The sequence below is a fragment of the Branchiostoma belcheri genome, unplaced genomic scaffold, assembly GCF_001625305.1.
Source record: "Branchiostoma belcheri isolate BF01 breed outbred unplaced genomic scaffold, Haploidv18h27 scaffold9, whole genome shotgun sequence".
NCBI lineage: Eukaryota > Metazoa > Chordata > Leptocardii > Amphioxiformes > Branchiostomatidae > Branchiostoma > Branchiostoma belcheri.
Genome location: NW_017804575.1, coordinates 3,926,634 through 3,949,069, shown reverse-complemented (window position 1 = coordinate 3,949,069; position 22,436 = coordinate 3,926,634). Strand labels below are relative to the sequence as shown.

The following is a 22,436-nucleotide window of genomic DNA, read 5'->3' as shown; positions in this document are numbered from 1 at the left end:
GTCTGATCTGCTAAAGCTGGATAGTGTTTCGGGGGCCCGTTAGGGACATGGAAGTTTCCTTTCTATTAAAGTAAGAGATATTCAAGACATGTAGTCGATGTTACCCATTCAAAGTTATCACGAAGAATATCTAGTGTCCGCAAATAATTTTGTCTGTCAACTTGTTTGTGAAACATTTTCATAAACCATTAATTTAAAGGGCATTAGATTAAAGGTATGGAGTAGGAAGTCAGGAAGTTGCCATCTATAGGAATTCATTTGTGGACAAGTGGGGTTCAGCACTCAATTTTGGCATTTCAGTGCGTGGGCATCATTTTCAAGGAAGGCACCAACTTACAACATAGTAAAGCTGCATACATTTATGTATACATGTAACTTTCCAAGCAGATAAGCAAAGCAAGAGACAAGCTTGCCTCGTTTTCTATCAGCTCTACCTTTTCTGAGAATTTTGTAAAACCATACTTTATGTATTTTACAAACAAAATACTTAATTTCTTACAGCAGCACTACTAAGAACATCAGGAGACCAATCAAAATTGAACAAATAAGTACGCTGTCAACAGAAACGTCAAAGCATAACTATGCCTAGGTCAAGGTGCAAAAGTGTAGATCAGAGGAAAAGGTTGATCTCTGCGTGTAAGAAAAGGCAGAGATTAAATGAGACGTCAGACACTGCTGAGAAAAGGCGTAGGTCTGACCGGGACAGCAAGAAAAAACAGAGATTAAATGAGACGTCAGACGCTGCTGAGAAAAGGCGTAGGTCTGACCGGGATAGCAAGAAAAACCAGAGATTAAATGAGACGTCAGACGCTGCTGAGAAAAGGCGTAGGTCTGACCGGGACAGCAAGAAAAACCAGAGATTAAATGAGACGTCAGACGCCGCTGAGAAAAGGCGTAGGTCTGACCGGGACAGCAAGAAAAACCAGAGATTAAATGAGACGTCAGACGCCGCTGAGAAAAGGCGTAGGTCTGACCGGGACGGAAAGAAAAAACAGAGATTAAATGAGACGTCAGACGCTGCTGAGAAAAGACGTCTGTCTAACCAAAAAGCCATGCAGAGTTTGAGACTGAATGAGACACATGAAGCTGCTAAGACAAGGCGTATGTGTAACAGAGAAGGCATGCAGCGTTTCAGATTGAACGAAACACCAGCAGCTGCTACAAAAAGACGCATGTATAACAGAGAAGCAGAGAAAAGACGCAGAGAAGAAGAGGCTGTAGAAGCAGCCGAGAGGCGCCGCGCATTTAACAGAGCTGCCATGCATACACATAGAAAGCATGCTACACAGGAAATTGTTGAGGCAGGACGTGCATCTGCAAGGACCCGAATGAAGAAAAAAAGAAGAGAGGAACAAAGCAAGGACATGACAATTGAAGACTGTGCCACCTGCTTCAGGTCGAAAATAGAGGAAGGGCCAATTTATGCTTGCATATCATGCTGCCGGCTGCTTTACAGAGCTACAGTCTTGGAAATGAAGGTTGAAAACTACCCGACAAACGAAACAACAAATGGCATACTTCAGTCCAAATCAATTGGTACAACATGGCAAACTAATGGCAAGTCCTGGGTTTGCCAGACGTGCCATAGATACCTTAAGAAAGGAGAGCTCCCAACCCAGTCATGGTTTAATAACCTTGACCTTGCCCCTGTACCTCCTGAATTGCAAGATCTGAGGCCGTTAGAGTTGAGATTGATCAGCCAACGAATACCATTTATGAAACTGGTTGCATTACCCCGTGGAGGACAGAAGGCCATTCACGGGAGTGCAGTAAATGTTCCCTCTAAGCTACAGTCAGTGGTATCTATATTGCCCAGATTACCTGAAGCTGCTCAAGTTGTTGCATTTAAACTGAAAAGGAAACTATCTTACAAAGGCCACTACATGCATGAGTACATCAGGCCTCAAAGAGTAATGCATGCGTTAGAATGGTTGAAGAAGAACAACCCATTATACAAGGATGTTTCGATTTCTGCTGACTGGGAACAGCAATGGAGAAACCAAGACTGTGATTTATGGGAGGCCATGACAGCAAATGGTTGTGAGGATCCGGAGATAAGGGAGAGTTTGCCTGCATGTCCACCGTCTCCATGCCCACCATCTCCATGCCCACCATCTCCAAGCCCACCACCTTCATGCCAACCAGCTTCATGCCCACTATCTCCATGCCCACCATCTACTGATGATGGCTATCAGATTCTGAGAGATTTAGCAAGGAGGCGAAATCTTGAGATCAGGGATGTGCCAGGGGATGGAGACTGTTTCTTTCATGCTGTCTCTGTATCGCTTCCAGCAGCTGGTGTGCAAGCTATCCCTGGTCCCGAGTTAAGAACACGGCTAATCAACTACCTGGAGACCACAGAGTACAAAGAATTCAGTACTCAGGTTTCCTTACAGATCCTGTCAGATCCAGACCAACGCCAACATGCAACACGCATCAAGACCAACGGTATCAATCATACATTCATGGATTGCGAAATGGGGAATGGGCCGATTCCCTGGCAGTTCACGCTCTTGCTAACATGCTAAATATCAATATCAAAGTCATCAACACCATCACTCCCGACTGGCCGGTTGATGTTCATCCTCTACTGCAGAGAAGTCAAAACACAATTACAATAGGGCAGATTGGCGAGCTTCATTATGTGGCCTTGCAGGATGCTGGTGTCGTAGACTCAGAAACAGAGTCTGAAAATGAGGAAGATGAGGAAGATACAGTTGCCTTTCAGGAAACAAGCAAACTACGGGGTCTTCCTTATGACACCCTACTACAGGAAGAACAAGTTCCCAATGGCGACAATATATACTCTGTTGCGCCAGGGGAGAATCAAACACCCTGCGCTTTCTTCACTGATGATAGATTTGAAGAGCTTGCCAATCCATCTAAGTATCCGTATGGCCGCGGGGGGTTAGGTGAGAAGCGCCAGAAGGGAATCACGCCTCGGAAGTATTTCAACCTACGGCTTTTGCACAAGGATGGACGATTTGCTAAAGACATCGAGTACCTGCTGGCTGCACAATATTCAGTAGAAGCAAAGCAGATCAAAGATAGCATCCAGATCAATCTGCGCCAGACCAGGGGCCATACATTTCAGAATAGGAAGATCAACGCTGGCCTAATGAAGAACTTGGACAATGTACAGGCAATGCTGCGTACTGACAATGCGTTCAAGTTCTTGACGAACGTAAGGGGATCTCCACCCTACTGGAACAAAGCTCTACTGGATTTACTGGCCTATGTCCGACAGCTGGGCATACCCACGTGGTTCCTCACGTTATCAGCTGCGGACATGCAATGGCCAGAGGTGATCCAGAGTATTGCTCATCAATATGGAAGAAATCTGACGGCTGATGACATACAGAACATGACATGGCAGGAGAAGTCCAAATGGCTTCGATGCAATCCGGTTACCGCAGCCCGGCAGTTCCACCACCGACTAACCCTGTTTTTCAGCGAATTCATCGGAGGAAAGGCTAACCCGATTGGTCAACTCCAAGACTACATGATTCGCATTGAGTTCCAAGCCCGGGGGTCCCCCCATGCACATACGATACTCTGGATGAAGGACGCCCCAAAACTCGGTGTGAACAGTGACAGCGACGTGGTCAACTTCATTAACAAGCATCAAACCTGTGCCATTCCGGGCGAAGAGGAAGAAGACCTGAGGCACCTGGTACTCTCTTTGCAAAAGCATGTACATTCACAGACATGTCGGAGATCTGGGTCATGCAGATTCAGGTTTCCGCATCCGCCCAGCTGTTTGACCATGATTGCCAGACCATCCGAGGCAGATCCGTTAGTTGTAAAAAGGGACCTCAAAGTAAAAGAGGAGGTTTTCCGGAAAGTGCGTACCGTAATGGAAGACAAAAACACTCCTGAAGATATTTCCCTGGAACAGCTGCTGCAAAGGGCCAAGGTGGGTCCAGATGTGTACCAACAGGCGCTGAAGCTGACAAAATCAGGTGAACAAATCGTCCTTCAGCGTCATCCATCCGAAAGATTCATAAATCAATACAACCCAAGCATCCTTCAAACCTGGCGTGCTAACATGGACCTTCAATTTATTCTGGATGCATATTCATGCATCATGTACATTACTAGTTACATGTTGAAAGGGGAAAGAGCAATGAGCGAGGTGCTAAAGAAGGTGCTGGAGGAGAGCAGAGGCGATGACCTGAAATCTACACTGAGGAAGGTCGGATCAGCCTTTCTCAATAACAGAGAGGTGAGTGCACAGGAGGCTGTGTACAGGCTGCTTTCTCTGCCACTAAAAAGAGCCAGTAGGAAAGTGGTCTTTGTAAACACTGCTCCAAAAGACAAACGGGTGTCCATGCTCAAGCCGCGGAGTGTCCTGGACGCCATGGACGACGAGGACGATAATATCTTCTGTACGTCACCCCTCGATAGGTACGTGTGCCGACCGAACGTCCTCGAAAAAATGTCCCTAGCTGAATTTTCAGCCACGTACACAACCGGTGGAAGTTATCTGCCCGACGACCACATTCCAGATGTGCTGGATGGCAGGGATGAAAATGGTGCTGCCGACAATGAAGGAAGCAACCAAGACGACATGTATCCAGCCGTCATCACACTGCAGAACAACTTGGGCACCATGAGAAAGAGGAAAAAGCACTGCATCATCAGGTACATCAATCATTCACATTTTACATGACACTGCACACACTTGATGCTTGTTGGTGAGCTTTTGATTTCCGTTGTTGACATTGTAATAATAGTGCATATCACATACTCCTTGCAGGTTTCACAAAGAAAGAAAAGATGGCGAGGACAAGTACGGGAATTTACTCATGCTATACTTGCCTTGGCGAAACGAGGAAGTCGACATCAAAGCAAACTTCCCATCGTTCAAAGAACACTATGAACACGTCATAGACACCATCCGTGCCAATGAAGCGATGTTCAGCATAAACGCTGATGCAGTCAATGCAGCCTATGATGACCTGCGTCAAAATGGTCCCCCAGAAGACATGTGGGATAGTGTTGCTCCGAATGTGGAGTTCCAACAGGCTGAGCAACAAGATGAAGGAATAACTGTGGAGACAGAAGTATTCCAGGAAGACCAATGTGGAAACATCGACCTGGCCCCACATTCAACACCCAGTCCTAGTTGTGAACTTCACGCACGCTTTTCAGCAGAGATGAATAAAGTGCTGATGAGTTCAGAGGAATACAGAGCTATGATGCGGTCTTTAAACAGCCAGCAAATGGAAGTTCTCAGGTTTCATCGCAAATGGTGCAAAGATACCATCATTGCTCTGAAACAAAACCAACACGTGCCACAGTACACGGTATTTCTGAGTGGCCCCGGTGGAGTTGGCAAGAGCCATATAATCAAGTTGGTTCATCATGAAACACTGAGACTTCTCAGACCTTTGTCTGGACATTATTTCGACCCAAATGACCTCCCAGTTATGTTGACTGCCTTTACAGGAACAGCCGCGTTTGGCATTAATGGTATGACCTTGCACTCAGCTCTCAGCCTCAGTTGTGGTCTGAACAGGGGCAAAGACTATCAGCCATTAAGCAGTGACCGACTGAACACACTTCGCTCACGCTTGGGAAAGCTGAAGCTCCTTATTGTGGACGAGGTGTCGATGGTCGGTGCAGACCTCCTGTATCACATCCACCGCCGTCTGCAGGACATCTGTGGCAGCCCCGACCCTGACAGCCGGTTTGGAGGGGTCAGCATCCTGGCTGTCGGAGACCTGTTCCAACTCCAGCCTGTCGGTCAGAATCATGTCTTCGGCCTGCCTTCAGACAGCTACGCCAAGTTGCATGGATCTCTGTGGGAGGAAAACTTCCACATGATGGAACTCACGGAGAGCATGCGACAGAAAGAAGACCAAAACTTTGCAAACCTTCTGATGAGAGTAAGAACAGCCTCATGCACAGAAGATGACATTCACCTTCTCAAGTCCAGGGTCATATCCAGAACCGACCCAAGCTATCCATCAGAAGCGCTGCACGTCTTCAAAACCAACAGAGAAGTAGACGAGCACAATGCCAAACACCTGACAACACTTTCGTCAAAGGTGTTTGATATCAAAGCCATCGACTCGAAGAAAGATCTTCTAACGGGTTTCACTAATGTTAACATGTCCACCAAGCCAAGTGACACGGGTGGCTTGCGAGAAGTCGTGTCTGTAGCCGTGGGAGCAAGGGTGATGGTGACGGTTAATATTGACGTTGCAGATGGACTTGTAAATGGAACATTTGCAACGGTCGTTGGCATTGACAGCACAGGTCCTGATGTCCATACCATCCTGGTTAAGTTTGATAGTGATCGTGTTGGCAAACAAGCCATTACCGACAGCCAATATAAGCAGGCTTACCCCGGAGCAGTACCCATCAAAAGACAAACCGTTCAGTTCTTCGCTGGTAAGGGAAGACGGTCGGTCCAAGCACAGCGTGCTCAATTTCCACTGTCATTAGCATGGGGCTGCACCATTCACAAAGTTCAAGGCAAGACATTGAGCAGAATTGTTGTCTCAATGGAAAGCAAAGGTTGCTTCATGCCTGGTCAAGCTTACGTTGCTCTAAGCCGTGTGCGAAGCTTAAATGACTTGTATCTGCTGGGTTTTAAGCCAACATCAATTCGCGTGAACACAGCTGTTTTGGATGAAATGCTCCGTCTACAACAAGTACCTGTGCCGAAGGTTCCTTTGTCATGTTCTTCCACTGTAGGGAACAATGATCTCACAATCAAATTCCTCAACATCCGTTCCTATACGGAGCATTTACAAGACTTGAAAGCAGACAAAACAGCACTCCCCTTTGATGTTTTCTGCTTCGTCGAAACATTCCTGCACAAGAATCAACAGGCTGATCTATTCCTACCACATTCGCTATCCTTCAGAGCAGACAGAGTGGGAAGAGGAGGCGGAGTCATGACTGTTGCTAGACAGGACATTATCCCCACACAGCTACATATTCCGGTAGGGGGCCTGGAGTATACGGCGATTACTATCACCAAGGAGTCCACCACAGTTAACATTGTAAACATTTACAGACCACAGACCTTACCGGAAGAAGACTTCATCAACAGATTACAAAGACTTCTGATCTTACTTCCAAGTAAAATGATAACAGTTGTCCTTGGGGATTTTAATTTTGACCTCTTGAAATGCCCCCCTCCCAAAATTCTGAATGTGATGGAACAATTTGGCTTCAGGCAGTTCGTGCAATCTCCCACAACTGACTATGGTAGTCTTCTTGACCACGTTTACGTCCGCGGCCTTGATGAAGACAGTCTATTGGTAACTGTTCATGACACATATTATTCCGATCATGACATGGTCTGTGTTTCGTTGATGCTGTAAAATCTACCTCACTACACATTGTGATGTCTCATGTGAATTGTACAATTCCATTACACTGAAGTAGAATTTTGCAGCAGTGTTACTAAATATTGATCCGTGGTGTACATAGACATGTTTGTATGTGTAAATTTTATCTGAACATATAGATATTATTTATATATTTGGTTGCCGTTTTAGAAATGAAGAGAACTGTTTTGTACATTTTGCAAGGTCATTAATAAACATCACCAGATCAATGTGTCCATCAACATGTGTTTGACATCATATGCATCCGTCATACCTCATGTAACTTAAGTGAAAAGCACAATGTCTACATATAGATTATGCAAAGGATCCAGTACATGTAAATAGGGACTTAATTTGCATATTCAATGACAAAAATTTATGCTACAGGTAATTAAACCTGCTGCACGTTAATCACCATATTGATGACTTCACTAAAGGCTTCACCACATTGCTAGACTCCCGTATACCTAGGCTAATTTCAACATTCAAGGTTATTACTCATGCAAAATATAATCTTTATTACCTTCGCTAGTAGATCATGATCAGTCATAAAAGTTAAGATCGTTTGGCGAAGGTATGAGATCGTCGAACTCTAGTTCAGAATATTTCTAGTTTTGCTGCCCTGAAATCACATTGGATGCCTTTAAGAATTTCAAATAAGCATTCATGTCGCGCACGTCAACCATTTCCCAATGTCATCCTCTACACCCGCATAACTAGCTCTTAATTGGACCCTGTAAGCACCTGATGTATCCGCGGCTTAGCGCAAACAAGCAGCGTTCTCCCAACGGCCACATCACTCGCGGGAATATCTGTTATGTCTCCAGTTTATTTAAGTCTCAGTAAAAACCTTCAAAAGTAATTAGAAACCATTCTGTACGATTCGTCTGAGCACTTTGAACAGGTCGGAACGGCAAAATGTGCGGGTAAATGTTACCCTATGATGGCTAGACTCCTCAGTCAAATTATTCCCGCCATTTGGGTAAATTTTATTTATTTATTTTTTTTTTATCTATGTCAGCTCTCACTCAGCATTAGCAGCAGGACTGAGTTAGTAGACAGAACGCTGTCAAAGTTTTGCTCTGAGGAATAACTTCACGTTTGAATCTTTGTCTGTCCCTGATCTCCCTTGGAAGACTGTTCCAGAGCCTAACAGTTGTTGGTACAAAAGTTCTCATATGATTGTTGGTGTGGGAGACAGGAACCACCAGATCGAGTGTATTTGTGTTTATTATGTTAACCTTCACAGAAGAAAAACATACTGTTTTTTCTATGTTTCTTATTTCTTGTCTTCTCCAAACAAATAAGGTCAATGACCTAAACCAGACGTCTGTCACCATGGTAACTAGTGTTGAGTTACATTATGTTGCAATTTTACAGCAGGAGGGATTTAGAGTCCTGTCAACATATATATGAATGTGTTTGAGTTTAACAGAGCAGATCATATTCGATCATATTTGCTTTGCAAATGTTACCTTTCTAGTTATTCTTAAGCCAGTGTTGTTGGAGCTAATGGAGAAAAAATGAGCATGAGTAATGTAAATCATCATGAAAGTTCATCTGTGTTGGTAGTAATCATAGTAAAACGTTCAACTTTATTCCAACACACAATTTACAGGGATCAAATTTTCAGCGACCACTGTTGTAAACCGTAACTCTCGCGAGATCACGTTGTGAAGTGATTGGTCATTAATTATCCTGATGAAGGCGACAGTGGTCGCTGAAAATTTGATCCCTGTAAATTGTGTGTTGGAATAAAGTTTAACGTTTTACAGTAATGTAAATCATTGCCCGCATGATCTCGGCCTACCAGCAAATATACAGAGTATATCGTACAGACCGGACTCCTTTGCTAAGTAGGCCCGCTGACCAATGAGGTTTTATCATAAACCTCCTTGGGCTAACAAAACAAAACAAAACAAAAATTTGACCAAAAGTAGGGATTGATATTCCCATTATTTCCACTACATTACCGAATCAACAACCCTACCCAGTCCGGGATGTCTTTAGCACTTTCAAAAGCATGCCTACAGCCACCCAGTGTTGAGCCAAATCATTGAGCTGCCATATACGTGAGAGGTCAGGTGTTTAGGGATAGGGCTGGGGTTGGGGTTGGTATTAGAGTTAGGGTTAGGGTTAGGGTTAGGGTTAGAGTTGGGAATCATTGTTCAGGACTAGGGTTAGAATTACGATTGGGGTTAGGTTAGGTTTAGTCTCCCACATCACGACTAAACCTCTCCCACCCCTTGTCTAGGGTATATTGGAAACCCCCAAGTAGTGTCGGAGTCGTGTATTTGACAGGATCATGTACCAGGCTGGCTAGGAGAACCCGGACTGCAAAATTATGGAACTCCAAACAGCTGCTAACCGTCCGACTACAATCCACAAAGCTTCAAAACAAAGGTCCACCGCCATCTCCTGACATAACTATATTATACTCACTTTAGTACCTCTAGCTCCATGCCTAGAAGTGGCCAAAAATACTTGGCCTTGCATTGAGCGACACCGTTAAAAAAAACGTGTTCCGTACCTGTTTGCCACCTTGTTGCCCTGCGGTTCGGCCCCCGCCCGGGACACGTTGTCCCCCTCTCGGCTGTTACCCCCCTCATCCTCCTGGATCACCTGGCCCATGTGGAATCTCTGGAGAACAAAGACAAAGCTACACTTGAGACGTATATGGAGTAAAGACGTTCATGTCAAACGTCTGGAGAAAGACTCAGACGAAGGGGTCGTTATATGAAAAACACATGCAAATATTAGCATGAAAGTTCATCTGTGTTGGTATATAACATTATGATAACAGTTAAACTTTACGTGACCAACACTGAACAGAGACGGGGGGCGTCATAGGTTATCTGCCACGTATGACCCTCTGCTGCAACCACGTGTTTCCGACGTCACGTCCCGGAAGCTGCAGTAGAAGGGTCCATTCCGTGAACAAGACTAACGGAGTCAGTCGAAAATTTGGGGTAAGTCCCAATTTACTTGGTGTTGGTCACGTAAAGTTTAACTGTTATCATACATGCAAATATTTGTGTTTGCAAATGTGTCTATGCAACAATCTTTTGAACACGACCAAAGTGCAGCGACTTTCGCAGGGTTTTCGTCAACTATACGTACAAACAAGCAAGTGGATACAAATATATTAAAGTACGTACAAGTATGTGAATAAATCAACATGTTGAGTTTAGACCTACCCAGGTAATTAAAGAGACTCTTTTTACACAACCAAGTCTTTTATTCAGCCAACGTTTCGATGACCGTCAATGAAACGTTGGTTGAATAAAAGACTTGGTTGTGTAAAAAGAGTGTCTTACCAACCTGATGAAACTATTCACGAATGATCTACTAGATCTAGTTCTAAGGTCTTAATATTTATGTTTACCGAAGGCAAACATATTGTTTTTGCTCAGTTTCTTCCTCTTCTTCTTCTCCAAACACTAACTTCTGACCTGGCCAATGACATGATTTGTTGACGTCTGTCACCATGGTGACTGGTGTTGGGTTACATAATGTTGCAATTTCATGGTCTGCTCTGCTCCTGTCACCATATACTAGTTGTACATGTATGTGAATGTGTTTGAGTAAGAATTATAACAGAGCAGACCATGTCCGAAGGTAAACATTTTGCATTTGCTTCGCAAATGTTACTTCTCTAGTCTCTGATATATTTGCCTATTTATACAGAGTAAAGGTTATTTTATATATACAAGTCGGTTGGCCTTGCATGAGACCATGCTGAGATTGTAGGATAAATGATTACGGCTAGGATGTGTAAGTTATCGACCTGCAGGAAGGAGTCAGGCCGCGGGCCGTCCTCCTCCTCCCGTCTGCGGGTGGCCCACGTCCTGATGAGCTGCAGGGTCCGGACGATCCTGGACAGCGCGCCTTGGCGGGAACCCATCCTCGAGCTCCGTCTGGACGTGGCGCCTTCCGACCTGGAAAATTCCCGCGGTGAGATTTCAGTTCAGGCCTTTCCACAATACAGTTGCCAGTAGACGGACATGATGCCATTTCACAGTTTTCAGGACAGTCTCCTGTTATAAACCGTATTTGAAATTTTGATACAGGACGAAAGCACAGCCAAGTATGCCTAAATGCTAGATCTGCCTAAGTCAAAACTGAACAGAGTGCAATGCTTCATTTTTTCAACATTTCAGTGAAATGTGGAAAGTGTGCTCCACAGACAGTCTGCATACGTACGGACTCCAGAGACCATTCTGGGTGTATGAAATCTTGTCGTCAACCCTGTTTCTCGGCCAAGGGCATGAGAGATTATTACAAGAATCGCCAAGAAGATTAGTTAGGATTGGAACTAGGCCGTTCATGGAATTGAGTCGTCCGGGTAGAGATTAAACGAAAACCTTCAAATTTCCCAGTGGACGACGATATCCAGACTCTAGGTGGATTCATGTAATCACATTGTCACACTGTGGTGGAAAGTAACTTCCCAAACATGTCTTCATATGTACCAAGGACTAGCAGGCTGTGGAACTCCTTACCAGCCTCGGTTTTCCCTGACAGTCCTAATATGACTAAATTCAAGACTGCAGTAAACAGATTCTTGTTGAATTCCTCTTAGAGATTTTCTACTTTTTGACAATTATGAACCATGCAATTATGTATCTGTATCTGTATAGCCGGTATAACCGCCTTTCGGCGTAACACACCAGCTTCGCAGGCACGCGGCGCGGCGGCAGCTGGCTATATTACACCGATCGACTTGTTACACCTAACCCTTGAACTTCTAGCTCTAGACATTGTTTAAAGCTATCTATTGACAGTGCCCCTACTGTACTTGGTGACAGTATTATGTATATGTATTTGATAAGGGTATGAATGAATGTAATTATGCGAGGGGAATTGATGTGACATATGGAACCGAAGATCATCGTTATACGATGTTAAGTTCAGGTTCACTCTGCACTGATTAAAAAAAAAACGACTCCCCCCAAAACGTGACAAGACAAAGTCGTAAGTTGGCTGGTTTGTTAGTCAGTTATAGTTAACCAGCTAGTCAACCTAAGTTACGGCCTGGTCACATTCGTACAATTTTCATGTCGTAGGATTTTCAAGCAGACTGTGACAGACCTAACTTCCGACAAGAGTCTTTTTTTTATTCGTTCACATAGAAAAGGGTACAAAACATGGTGGTGCCGCACTTATTTTAAGTGGAAAGCACTTATGTTTACGGCACCACTAAATAAATACATATAATAAAGAAAAAACAAACGCAACTTTAAGACAGGCAAAACAGTAAATACAGGAAATTCAAAAGCGCAAGTCCGATTCCCCACCCAATGATAAATGATGGCAAAGAGAGGACACAATACATAGATAACAAAGGGGGAAATTGCCACTTGTGCCCACTACAAGAGTTGCAAATAGTCAATCCCAGCTACGACTGCGGAATGCCCACCACCTGCACATCCCCCGGAGTAGAACAAACACCTACAAAAACAGTTTCTTCCTGTACACTGCACGCCTGTGGAACCATCTACCCAGTGAAGTCACAGGGTCCGCCACAGTTAGAATTTCAAGGCCAAATGCAGGAACCACCTCTCATCAGATTACTAACTTTTAAACAACTTTTTAACTTTTCTGACTTTCCAACCGTTCCGTCTTTCCCTTCCACTTTTGATTATAGATATTATTAAGATTACTTTATTAATTTGATGATGTTGTGTCTTTGATATTGTATAATGCATTGATATGTTTTGCTATTTTGATATTCGTAACTTGTTGTTAGGTCCTGTATATTGTATTGACTTGTCCTGTGTTGTGTTGTATGTACCAGTGGCAGCCGCCACCAGCCTTCTGGCTGCCTGGCTCCCACTTGTAATGCGTTGTTTGGCATCACCAATAAATGAAATGAAATGAAATTGAACAAGAGTCTGACACAGCCTTTTCCGTAACAAATTTTATACGACACACCACGTCTATCCCAAGAATTCCCTCATATTGCGATCGCACGTACGACGATCGTGCAACGAATGTGATCGGACGTAAAAGTGTTGTACCTGCCGTCCTCTCCCGCCACCCTGATGATCTCTGAGCTGGTGTCGTCTATGGTGGAGACAGCTCGAGACACCGACCTTCTTACAGGGGAAAGAAACAAAATAGGAAAGCGTCAGAAAACGGTAGGAAGTTAGGTGACGTTAAACTTTAATGTGAGAAAAAATTGTTTTAACGATGTGTGCTCAAGGACAGAGATGGCGACTTACTGGTGTGTGCTCTGGGACAGAGATGGTGACTTACTGGTGTGTGCTCTGGGACAGAGAAATGTGACTTACCGATGTGTGCTCTGGGACAAAGATATGTAACTTACCTATGTGTGCTCTGGGACAGAGAAATGTGACTTACTGGTGTGTGTTCTGGCACAGCGATATGAGACTTACCTATGTGTGTTCTGGGACAGAGATATGTGACGTATGGGTGTGTGCACTGGGACAGAGATGGTGACTTACTGGTGTGTGCTCTGGTACAGAGATGGTGACTTACTGGTGTGTGCTCTGGTACAGAGATGGTGACTTACTGGTGTGTGCTCTGGTACAGAGATGGTGACTTACTGGTGTGTGCTCTGGTACAGAGATGGTGACTTACTGGTGTGTGCTCTGGTACAGAGATGGTGACTTACCGAGTACTCCGGAACGGGGATATGTGACTTACCGAGTACTCCGGGACACCGGAAATGTGACTTACCGAGTACTCCGGGACACCGGGAATGTGACTTACCGAGTACTCCGGGACGGGGACCGGTCTCCATCCTCCAACACCTCCAGTTCGTCCTCCATGACGGCGGCCTGGGGCTTCAGGGTCCGCCTGGGGGTGACGTTCCCTGCCGCCGGGGAGAGCTGCTGCTGCGCCCTGCCGGACTCCGGATCAGCCCCGGGCGTGAGCGTCTGACTCGGGCCGGCGCCGGGAGAGATCGTCACGGCCGTGGCGGTCAGAGCGTTGGCCGACAGCTCCATGAGCGGCTTGCCCCAGCCGGTTCTCTTCCCGGTCTCCCTGGTCAGGCACCCCGGCATGCTGCCGTCTGACGTCTTCGGTCCGCTGTCCGACTTCGCGGCGCCGACTTTCCGGTTTAACGTCCACCATTTTGACATGATTTCTTCGTTTTGATGTCTTTTCTAGTCTTTTACAGCCATAGATATAGCTTGCCGCAATCCACAAAATGCTTAGTGATGCCGACAAACATCATAACAAAAAAAACTATATAACAGCATCGATCATCATCGTAGTTTTACATTTCAAGTGACCTGGACAATTCTTGAGCTCCGTCACGCCATTTCCTACTGTTCTCTTCGGATACGGCCGCTAGTGTGTCTTCATAAGTCCAGGTGGGGAGTCATCTTGTGAATCTGTGTTTGCAAAAAGTTCGTGTTAAGAATACAATGTAATTACAGAGCTCTTGGATAGAATACAGTGTGTAAGTACAGGATTCGTGTTTGAATAATTATGAGCAAAGGGTTCGTGTTTAGAATAGAGTGAAAGACTTTTTTCTGGAATACTATGTATTTACAAAGCTGGCATTGCATTCATTTTTATATTAAGTGTCAGCGTTAGAATATGGTACAAGACAGTAGATTCCATTGTTACTACTCTCAAGGCAGCTATAGAGTGTTCTTCGCTTATTTTTCACTTCAAAATTTTCTTCATCCTAATGCAAATACCGTTCCACATTACCAACGGAAAGACGCGTACACGAAATTAATCCATTACAAAAATATGTTACCATTCATTTATATCACAACCATGTTCTACATACATAAAGATGCGTACAAGAAAATGAATCTATCACACAAACACGGACTAAGTCACGCATGTAGCCATCCATTTATATCACAACCATGTTCTACATACATAAAGATGCTTACATGAAAATGAATCTATCACACAAACACGAACTAAGTCACGCATGTAAAAACATCCATTTATATCACAGCCATGTCCTAATTCTTTCACACGCGAGCTCCCACCCCGAGTCACGTTCTAAACGTCTCCACTGAACTCTGTCGACCCGCTGAAAACATTTCTATTAATCCGCGAGTGCTTCTGCTAATAGTGCGTCATAGCTGGGTCATAGCCTGCTCTGACAGTGCTTAATGGCCCCTGATATTCAACATTACCCAAATTGTCCTTCTGACCCGTAACAAACAATCTCTCCATCATGCTGATGGCTGTGTGATTCCAGCGGCACACACTGATGATAATATATATAATCCTGTACTACACACTCTTCTATTAGGTAGATTAGGTAGATTATATGGATGACATCCGCGCGCGCATGAATTTTCGGCCATTTCCAAAAAAAGTTTTCAACAATACTGTAAATTGTACAAAACAGTTGCAAAATGAGCAAATATATACCGTAAGTTGAAAAAAAACATTGGAAAACAATACCAATGTCGTAGAATGCGAAAATAAAACGAAGAAGACGAAAATGCAAAGAAATGAATTTGAAGACTAGATTATTCGCCAAACCATACTCTGAGTCATTTGTACAACCTTCAAAACCACCTAGATTTCATAATGAAAACAACTTTTTTTGCCAAACTTTTTTTATTCGCACACGCGCATCAGTTTTGGGGTTCTCAGAGGATGTCATCCACTGATATCATCAAATCAACATGCTAATTGCTAAGGTTGTTATGTTTTCTGGGTCCCCCATTTCTCATATGGCACACAGAAAGCGTTATGATACTATTTTTCCCTTCCAACGTCTGTTTGGCGATGAAGGAGATCGTATTTCTCTTTGTGGAGATTATATTTTAATGCCGCCGCTTTTGCTCTCATGACAAACGTTAACGCACGGTCACATGGACACCCTATACTAATCCCTGCATACGTACATGCGAGTTAGTCACATTTGTAACTTGATATCCCAAGACCCCGGACATTAGAATTAAGTAGCATGCTGTATTCCAAAACATGATATTTAATTTCGACTTAATGTTTGGAAATGTGTTTTGGAATACATGTACAGCACCGAGCAAGCCGAAAACAAGCAATTGACCCAATATTTTTCTAGATTTTTTAACAAACTTTATTATCATTCACAGTACAACAATACAAAAAAAAACACAAATTGACCCAATATGGTCACTGACGCATCTGAAAAATTGCAAAATTGCAATATTTCCCCGGACTGCAAAATTATGGAACTCTCTTCCAAACAGATGCTTTCAGTCCGAGTACAATCCACAAAGCTTCAAAACAAAGGTCCACCGCCATCTCCTGACATAACTACATTATACTCACTTAAGTACCTCTAGCCCTATGCCTAGAAGTGGCCAAAAATAATTGGCCTTGCATAGAGCGACACCGTTAAAAAAAAAGAAAAAAAAACTATATGAAGACAATTTTTTCGATGTCATCAGATAAAGACGTTACACATTTTTCCTTATATAACATAGCATATACATAACTTATATGACTGTACAGGTCATGAATATTGGTCAGTTCAAATTTCGAATACACAAGGCACGTATGTTATTATTGTTATTATTACAAAAACATGTACTTGTTCCAACCAATATGGGCATCTCATCTCGCAATAATTTGCCAGTGTATGCTTTCTATGCTAAGCATTTTTCTCGACAAGTGCTGGTATTACACTTTTTGAAGTCTTTGGTATGATCCAAAAGAGATTTGAACCTCCGACCTCCGAATACAAGACCGGCACTCTAGCCACTGGGCAATACCATGGGTTCTTTCTGATGAATACGTAGAGTGTTTCAATAAGATATTCCACCACCACCTCATCAGTAGTATTGTGACATGTACATCATTATTAAAAGCTTTCATCGGAAGTGGAAATTACTTTCCTAACGTCAAATACAAACACGTTAGAAGCCGTACAAGGCAACCTGTTGCGAATGGTAAGTTCCACGTGTCATTTGAAAAGACATGCTCTCTTCCACGTAAATCTAATCGTATCGTCTGTAATTATGAAATATTTCGTTTTTGAAAATTGGCTGAGAACCCACACAGGTCAAAGGTCATTAGTGTCCCGGATGTGAACATCATTAGTGCCCCGGATGTATGACCTTCCCACCCAACCGTTTAACCTTGACAAATTCATCTCCATTAGCCTACTGCGATGTAACAACATGTTGTTTGTCGATGAAGATTAAACATCCGTGTAGAACAATTATGTAATAATGAAAAACTAATCAAATCATTCTCCGTGACCAATCAAAGACGGCAGATGCTAACTGAAAACGTCTGGCTTTTCGGAGAATCTTTCCAGTTGCCTGATTTATGACGTTATTAAGATGTGGTTTGTTTTTAGCTTCCCGGCATCCTGATTGGTGCACCATTTAATTACATCAGGCAGCTTGTAATTTTGGGGATCGCAATCAATCAGGCACAATAATGATGCTAATAACATATGGCAATTGCATGGAGGAGTATATGATAACACTGCCGATTTGAATAAAGAATGAGAAAATCAAAATGAAATGAATTTTTTTCTGCTTGATACATGGTATAGTGCTTTTAAGGGATCAATGTAGGATTTGAGGGAGCAAGAATGAAGATGTTAATCCTTATTAACATTTCCAGGGATTTTATTAATTAAAGCTTAAGCACATTTTATTTCGAACTGTCTTGTCGAGAATTTATTTATATTTGGACTGTTCACAAATATACAGGGAATTAATAGGTTTATGCATATATGTATACTTTTACAAATCAACCCTCGCAATGTGATGAATATCATTATCTGATATTGGTTTACTATGAAAATAAATGTAACAGGCCGAAATATGACCTAAATAGTAATTATGTTTCTGTCACAGTATGACGTGAGACGCTTCAATTGGACAGATAATGAAGGAAATAACTTATGATAATTGCACAGATAAAATGTCAGACGACAATTTTGACATAACATTTAGTCCAAACACACCGCTAGGGGAGTAATGTAAGAATTGTGTCGGGCTATTATAATATTCCTGTCGTCAAAACATTGCTGAACAGGAGCGGACGTCAGTCAAATTGGTGAAGAAATTCTCAACCTTCTGCTCAGACATAAACACTTATCTGTAGTGTTCTACTGAAAACCCAGGCCGACGTATTTAAGTGGGCGTTATTTAGTCTCAACGTAGAAGTGGTATTAAGTCCTAGCTCTGTTAACTCAGAGGTCTCGCAACACATTCATATTGAATCTCCTGGACATTCCGTATCTTGGGGGAGTCTAGCCCGGGGGCAGGTTTGGCTGGCCGGACAAACGTAAAAGGGCCAGCCAAACTCCCCCCGGGCTCAACTCCAGCGTAGCGGTAATTTAGGCAGGCGGGCGAAGGGCTCTCGGCTGCCGAAGGAAAACGGCTAACGGCCCGATACTAGTTTGGCATCCAGGGTACTACAGCCCCAGAAAGAGCCCTGCCAAAACCGCCATAGACTGGACACCAGGAGATAGACGTCCAGGCTCAGTCTCAAAGTTTTACTCATGTTTTTTCATCAAACTCGTCGTCGGTAACGGCGGGGGCAAGGGGATGCACACCACTACAGTACTAGAGTCAGACTTATAAAAGTTTCCTACAAAATTTCCCAGACCGATTCATCTGCTTGGAGGCGATGTTTGCGATAAAGATATACAATCATTAAAGCAAAACAGTGCATAGCTTCGTGAGATATGCTGACATCAGATCCATAAACCACAAACAAACCTCTGCACAGTTACAAACACTACCACTTAGACATTCATCCCCAAGCAGATCGTTTGGTGGCTGCAAATGCAGTATCAAATTGGCCAGGCAGTGTCCACTTGCCAGGCAATCCGCCACCCGAAGTTGGGTTGGCGTAAAAAAAGATACCAGTACGAAAATGGAATAAAAACGCCTTAAATCACGTCAAAAATAAGCATAAACCTCTGCTTGGAGAGTTCCAAAACATAACCTTCTTCATGGCATAAACCTATTCATGACGACGGTAACTATGGATAACAACAAACGGAGCTTACACGAAGCCCATTATGATGACCATATGATTCACCTATATGTGAAGAAAATGCTGGTTGCACCCGATGATCTATTGGATTTTACTACAAAACCGCGGCCACAAAACCCAGTAGATCGATGGCCATCATCATGCCATCATGATGTGCATCTAAAACAGCCTGTTCCTAAGTGGCTGGTTATTTCCTGCCGTAACGAGGCCGATAGGCTCTCGTGGTTGATTGGATCTCCAGTGGCGGGAGTCCATACCATACTGAGAAGGCTCTAGGAGTCTAGCCTGGGGGGAAGGGGGCTTAAAGCGATATTATGTAAGATTTTTCACTATTTTAAACATCGTTTTACAAATTTTCTTGTGCTATAAGCCCACCTGGGTTCATAATGACAATTGGGGAGTTACAGATCAACGTCGCAACGTTGCGCCGCAAAAACGTGTTGAAGCTGCCGATCGAAGATACCCGAACGAAAGCCACTGATTGTTTACATTCTTTTTAGGAGCCTCCTAAAAATACAGCGGGCCTGGCGCAACTAATACTCGCTCTGCGCTGAGTCGCTGGAAATGCGAAATAGTGACGCTAATATGTTGAACGCTATTGAAAATGACTAGCCTAGTAAATTTAGAAGAAAGTTGAGAAAATTTTGATTATTTGTATTTACCGTGAGTTTTGGCGCAAAAATCTTACATAATGTGTCTCTTTAAAATGTGTCTTTTTTCCTGATGGTATATCAGTTACGTTCTAATTTTACTCGGCTTCTTGTGTACCGCCTACGTAGACAGAACAATTCGTACAATTAGAACTGATATGATTTCCTAAGAAAGACACATAATAAACAACAAGAAAGCCACGACTCTTAGTTAAAGCCTGACAACGTGGTCAGGGATTCTAGACAACGGAGGGGCGACGTAGCCTCAACATCAGGCTCAATCGAAAGGCTGGGGATTTAACTTTTTAAGCTAATTTTGTTCCGTTTACCTGTTGCTACTGAGGTTTAATTAGTCCCGCTTCCTGTGTAAAATTATGGACTAGAAACGAGCAAGAAAAAATCTACATCATGTAAGCAGCAAAAAAAAAAACACCAGCATAAAAAATGCCCACCGAGAAGTCTGCTATGGAGGCTAGAAAGGACTCAGGTGGACGACGGAACACATTAGCACGAGTCGGGCTGCATCTGGAGGCTTAGCCGTAATCCCCACAGATTAGTCACCGGAGAAAACAGCCACGCACTGAAGGGGAAATCTCCTCAGAAGTGATCTTTTCAGTAAGCCATTGGCGTTATATATTTATATTATGTACACCATCGAATTCATACTAAGGCCACAGCAAGTAAATTTTATGGATGACATCAGAGCGCGCATTCATTTTCGCCTGATTTTGGAGAAAAAAAACAAGAAATTTTGTTGCCTTCTGACAGTGGTCAACATGCCGAAAATGGGCAAAGATGTCTGTTGCCATGCCGGAAGGTGGATGGCAGATAACTATGAAGAGAGGAGACATGAAAAGGCTCTGATTTAATGTTTTGTTTCTTCCCTTGATGCAGTGATATGTGATGATGGCTGTGTATATGTGATGTTCCCACTTAATCAAAACCATCTGTACAATGATTGAGTCAACATTTTAAATTGTAGAAACCTTGTTTTTTCGGCCCGCCTTGTTTTTTTTCGCCCGCTCGCATTAGATTTGGAGTCTGTGGAGGATGTCATCCATAAAATTTACTTGCTGTGGCCTAAGTCAGTGGTATCACGCCTACGTACTAAGCCGTGATTACATGCTCACACTGAGTCATTGGAAGTACGCACTCACACAACAACAACCATAATGAGCCACTTTAGTACAGATGATCAAACGATCGAGAGTGGAAACTGAATTACATCTTCCGTAAATAATTTCATCAGGTTGGTAAACGACTGAATAGCAAAGTTGAATTTCCCCTCAAAGATGAATTTCATTTTATTTTGGAATGCTCTAGATATGATGTCCTACGTGGTAAGCTATTCAAATTTCTCACTTCAAATACGACAGATTTCAATAGACTTGTTGCTACAGATAGATTTGATTATATATTTAAATGCAACAGCCCACACAATGCACAAATAGGTAGATACATAAAAGACTGTTTTGTTATTAGAAAGAATACTGATTTGCTGTCACATGTACCCATAAATAACTCCGCCTGATTGTAAAGCCTAAGCTAACTTTTGATTATTTCTTTTCTATATATAAGTTGTTAAGTTTTATTCTATACCTATCTATTTTACTATGCTACTTATTGTTACCTATTTGCCATACAATGTACCCTGTACAATTGTCGTGCAATAAAGTTCTTCATAAAAAGAGCCCCAACCGTTTGAATGTGAGGAGAAGGTGTTGACAAATTGCGCTGTATGTAAAGAATAGGATTATTATGAAGAAGTGTGATTTGAAGGACAACAAAACACACAAATCATACACAAAAGTACACCCCTTTATCAATGCAAAATATTGAAATAATAATCGGATTTTTGGTCGTTTTGATCGCTCCACATTTGCAGTCTCAGGGGGCTAGAAGATATAACCAAGTCACCGTGAAATTATCATATGGTAATGAAAACTCAGGCCTAGGAAAAAAATGTTGTGTTTCCTGTTTCACTCCTGAAAAAATTAGGGAAGGTGGGTAGGGATTATCTTTTTGTCTTGCTTTTTTTTTACTAGACTTTGTCAATCTCTAATGATTGACAAATTACAGTCAAAGTAAAACTTGCATGACGACACATTGAGTATATTTTCAATGCCAATGTTGGAAAACTGATTGTACAATGTTTCATCACTCAGATGTCAGATCATGGAGCTAAAAATGGTCGATCAGCTCGGAAAATTTAAATTATGCCCCTTGCAGGGATCCACACAAAAAAGGCTAGAGTCCGCAGTTTTTCCTAGGGTCGGTCGGGAAACAGGAAACACAACATTTTTTTCCTCGACCTCAGACCCAACCACAGAATCTAGAGAAACAAAACAAAACAAAACAAAACAAAACAAAACAAAACAAAACAAAACAAAACAAAACAAAACAAAACAAAACAAAACAAAACAAAACAAAACAAAACAAAACAAAACAAAACAAAACAAAACAAAACAAAACATTACGGCTGTCTTCT

At 42.9% G+C, this 22,436-nt stretch overlaps 2 protein-coding genes across 2 annotated transcripts; one reads left to right on the top strand and one right to left on the bottom strand.

The window, feature by feature from the left end:
- The first annotated feature begins 2,434 nt into the window (after nucleotides 1-2,434).
- Nucleotides 2,435-6,912, top strand: LOC109487641. Its single transcript, XM_019791645.1, has 4 exons — nucleotides 2,435-4,644; nucleotides 4,760-5,127; nucleotides 5,452-6,399; nucleotides 6,878-6,912. The coding sequence occupies exons 1-4, from the start codon at nucleotides 2,522-2,524 to the stop codon at nucleotides 6,910-6,912; spliced, it is 3,474 nt and encodes a 1,157-aa protein (XP_019647204.1). The 5' UTR covers nucleotides 2,435-2,521.
- Nucleotides 6,913-9,507: 2,595 nt separating this feature from the next.
- On the bottom strand, nucleotides 9,508-14,697 carry LOC109487640. The gene is made up of 5 exons (XM_019791644.1): nucleotides 14,082-14,697; nucleotides 13,367-13,444; nucleotides 11,134-11,284; nucleotides 9,877-9,986; nucleotides 9,508-9,520 (listed from the first exon to the last, which is right to left on the bottom strand). Exons 1-5 carry the CDS (start codon nucleotides 14,450-14,452, stop codon nucleotides 9,508-9,510), a joined length of 723 nt encoding a protein of 240 aa, XP_019647203.1. The 5' UTR covers nucleotides 14,453-14,697.
- Nucleotides 14,698-22,436: the final 7,739 nt, after the last annotated feature.

Coding starts and splice junctions, on each gene's coding strand:
- LOC109487641 (XM_019791645.1), top strand. CDS start 2,522: ATGCTAAATATCAATATCAAAGTCATCAACACCATCACTCCCGACTGG. Junction 5,128..5,451: donor ACATTCAACACCCAGTCCTA/GTTGTGAACTTC, acceptor CTGCCTTTACAG/GAACAGCCGCGTTTGGCATT. Junction 6,400..6,877: donor AACCGTTCAGTTCTTCGCTG/GTAAGGGAAGAC, acceptor GCTATCCTTCAG/AGCAGACAGAGTGGGAAGAG.
- LOC109487640 (XM_019791644.1), bottom strand. CDS start 14,452: ATGTCAAAATGGTGGACGTTAAACCGGAAAGTCGGCGCCGCGAAGTCG. Junction 13,445..14,081: donor TCCCCGTCCCGGAGTACTCG/GTAAGTCACATT, acceptor TTCCCCTGTAAG/AAGGTCGGTGTCTCGAGCTG. Junction 9,987..11,133: donor GGCCTGACTCCTTCCTGCAG/GTCGATAACTTA, acceptor TTTGTTCTCCAG/AGATTCCACATGGGCCAGGT.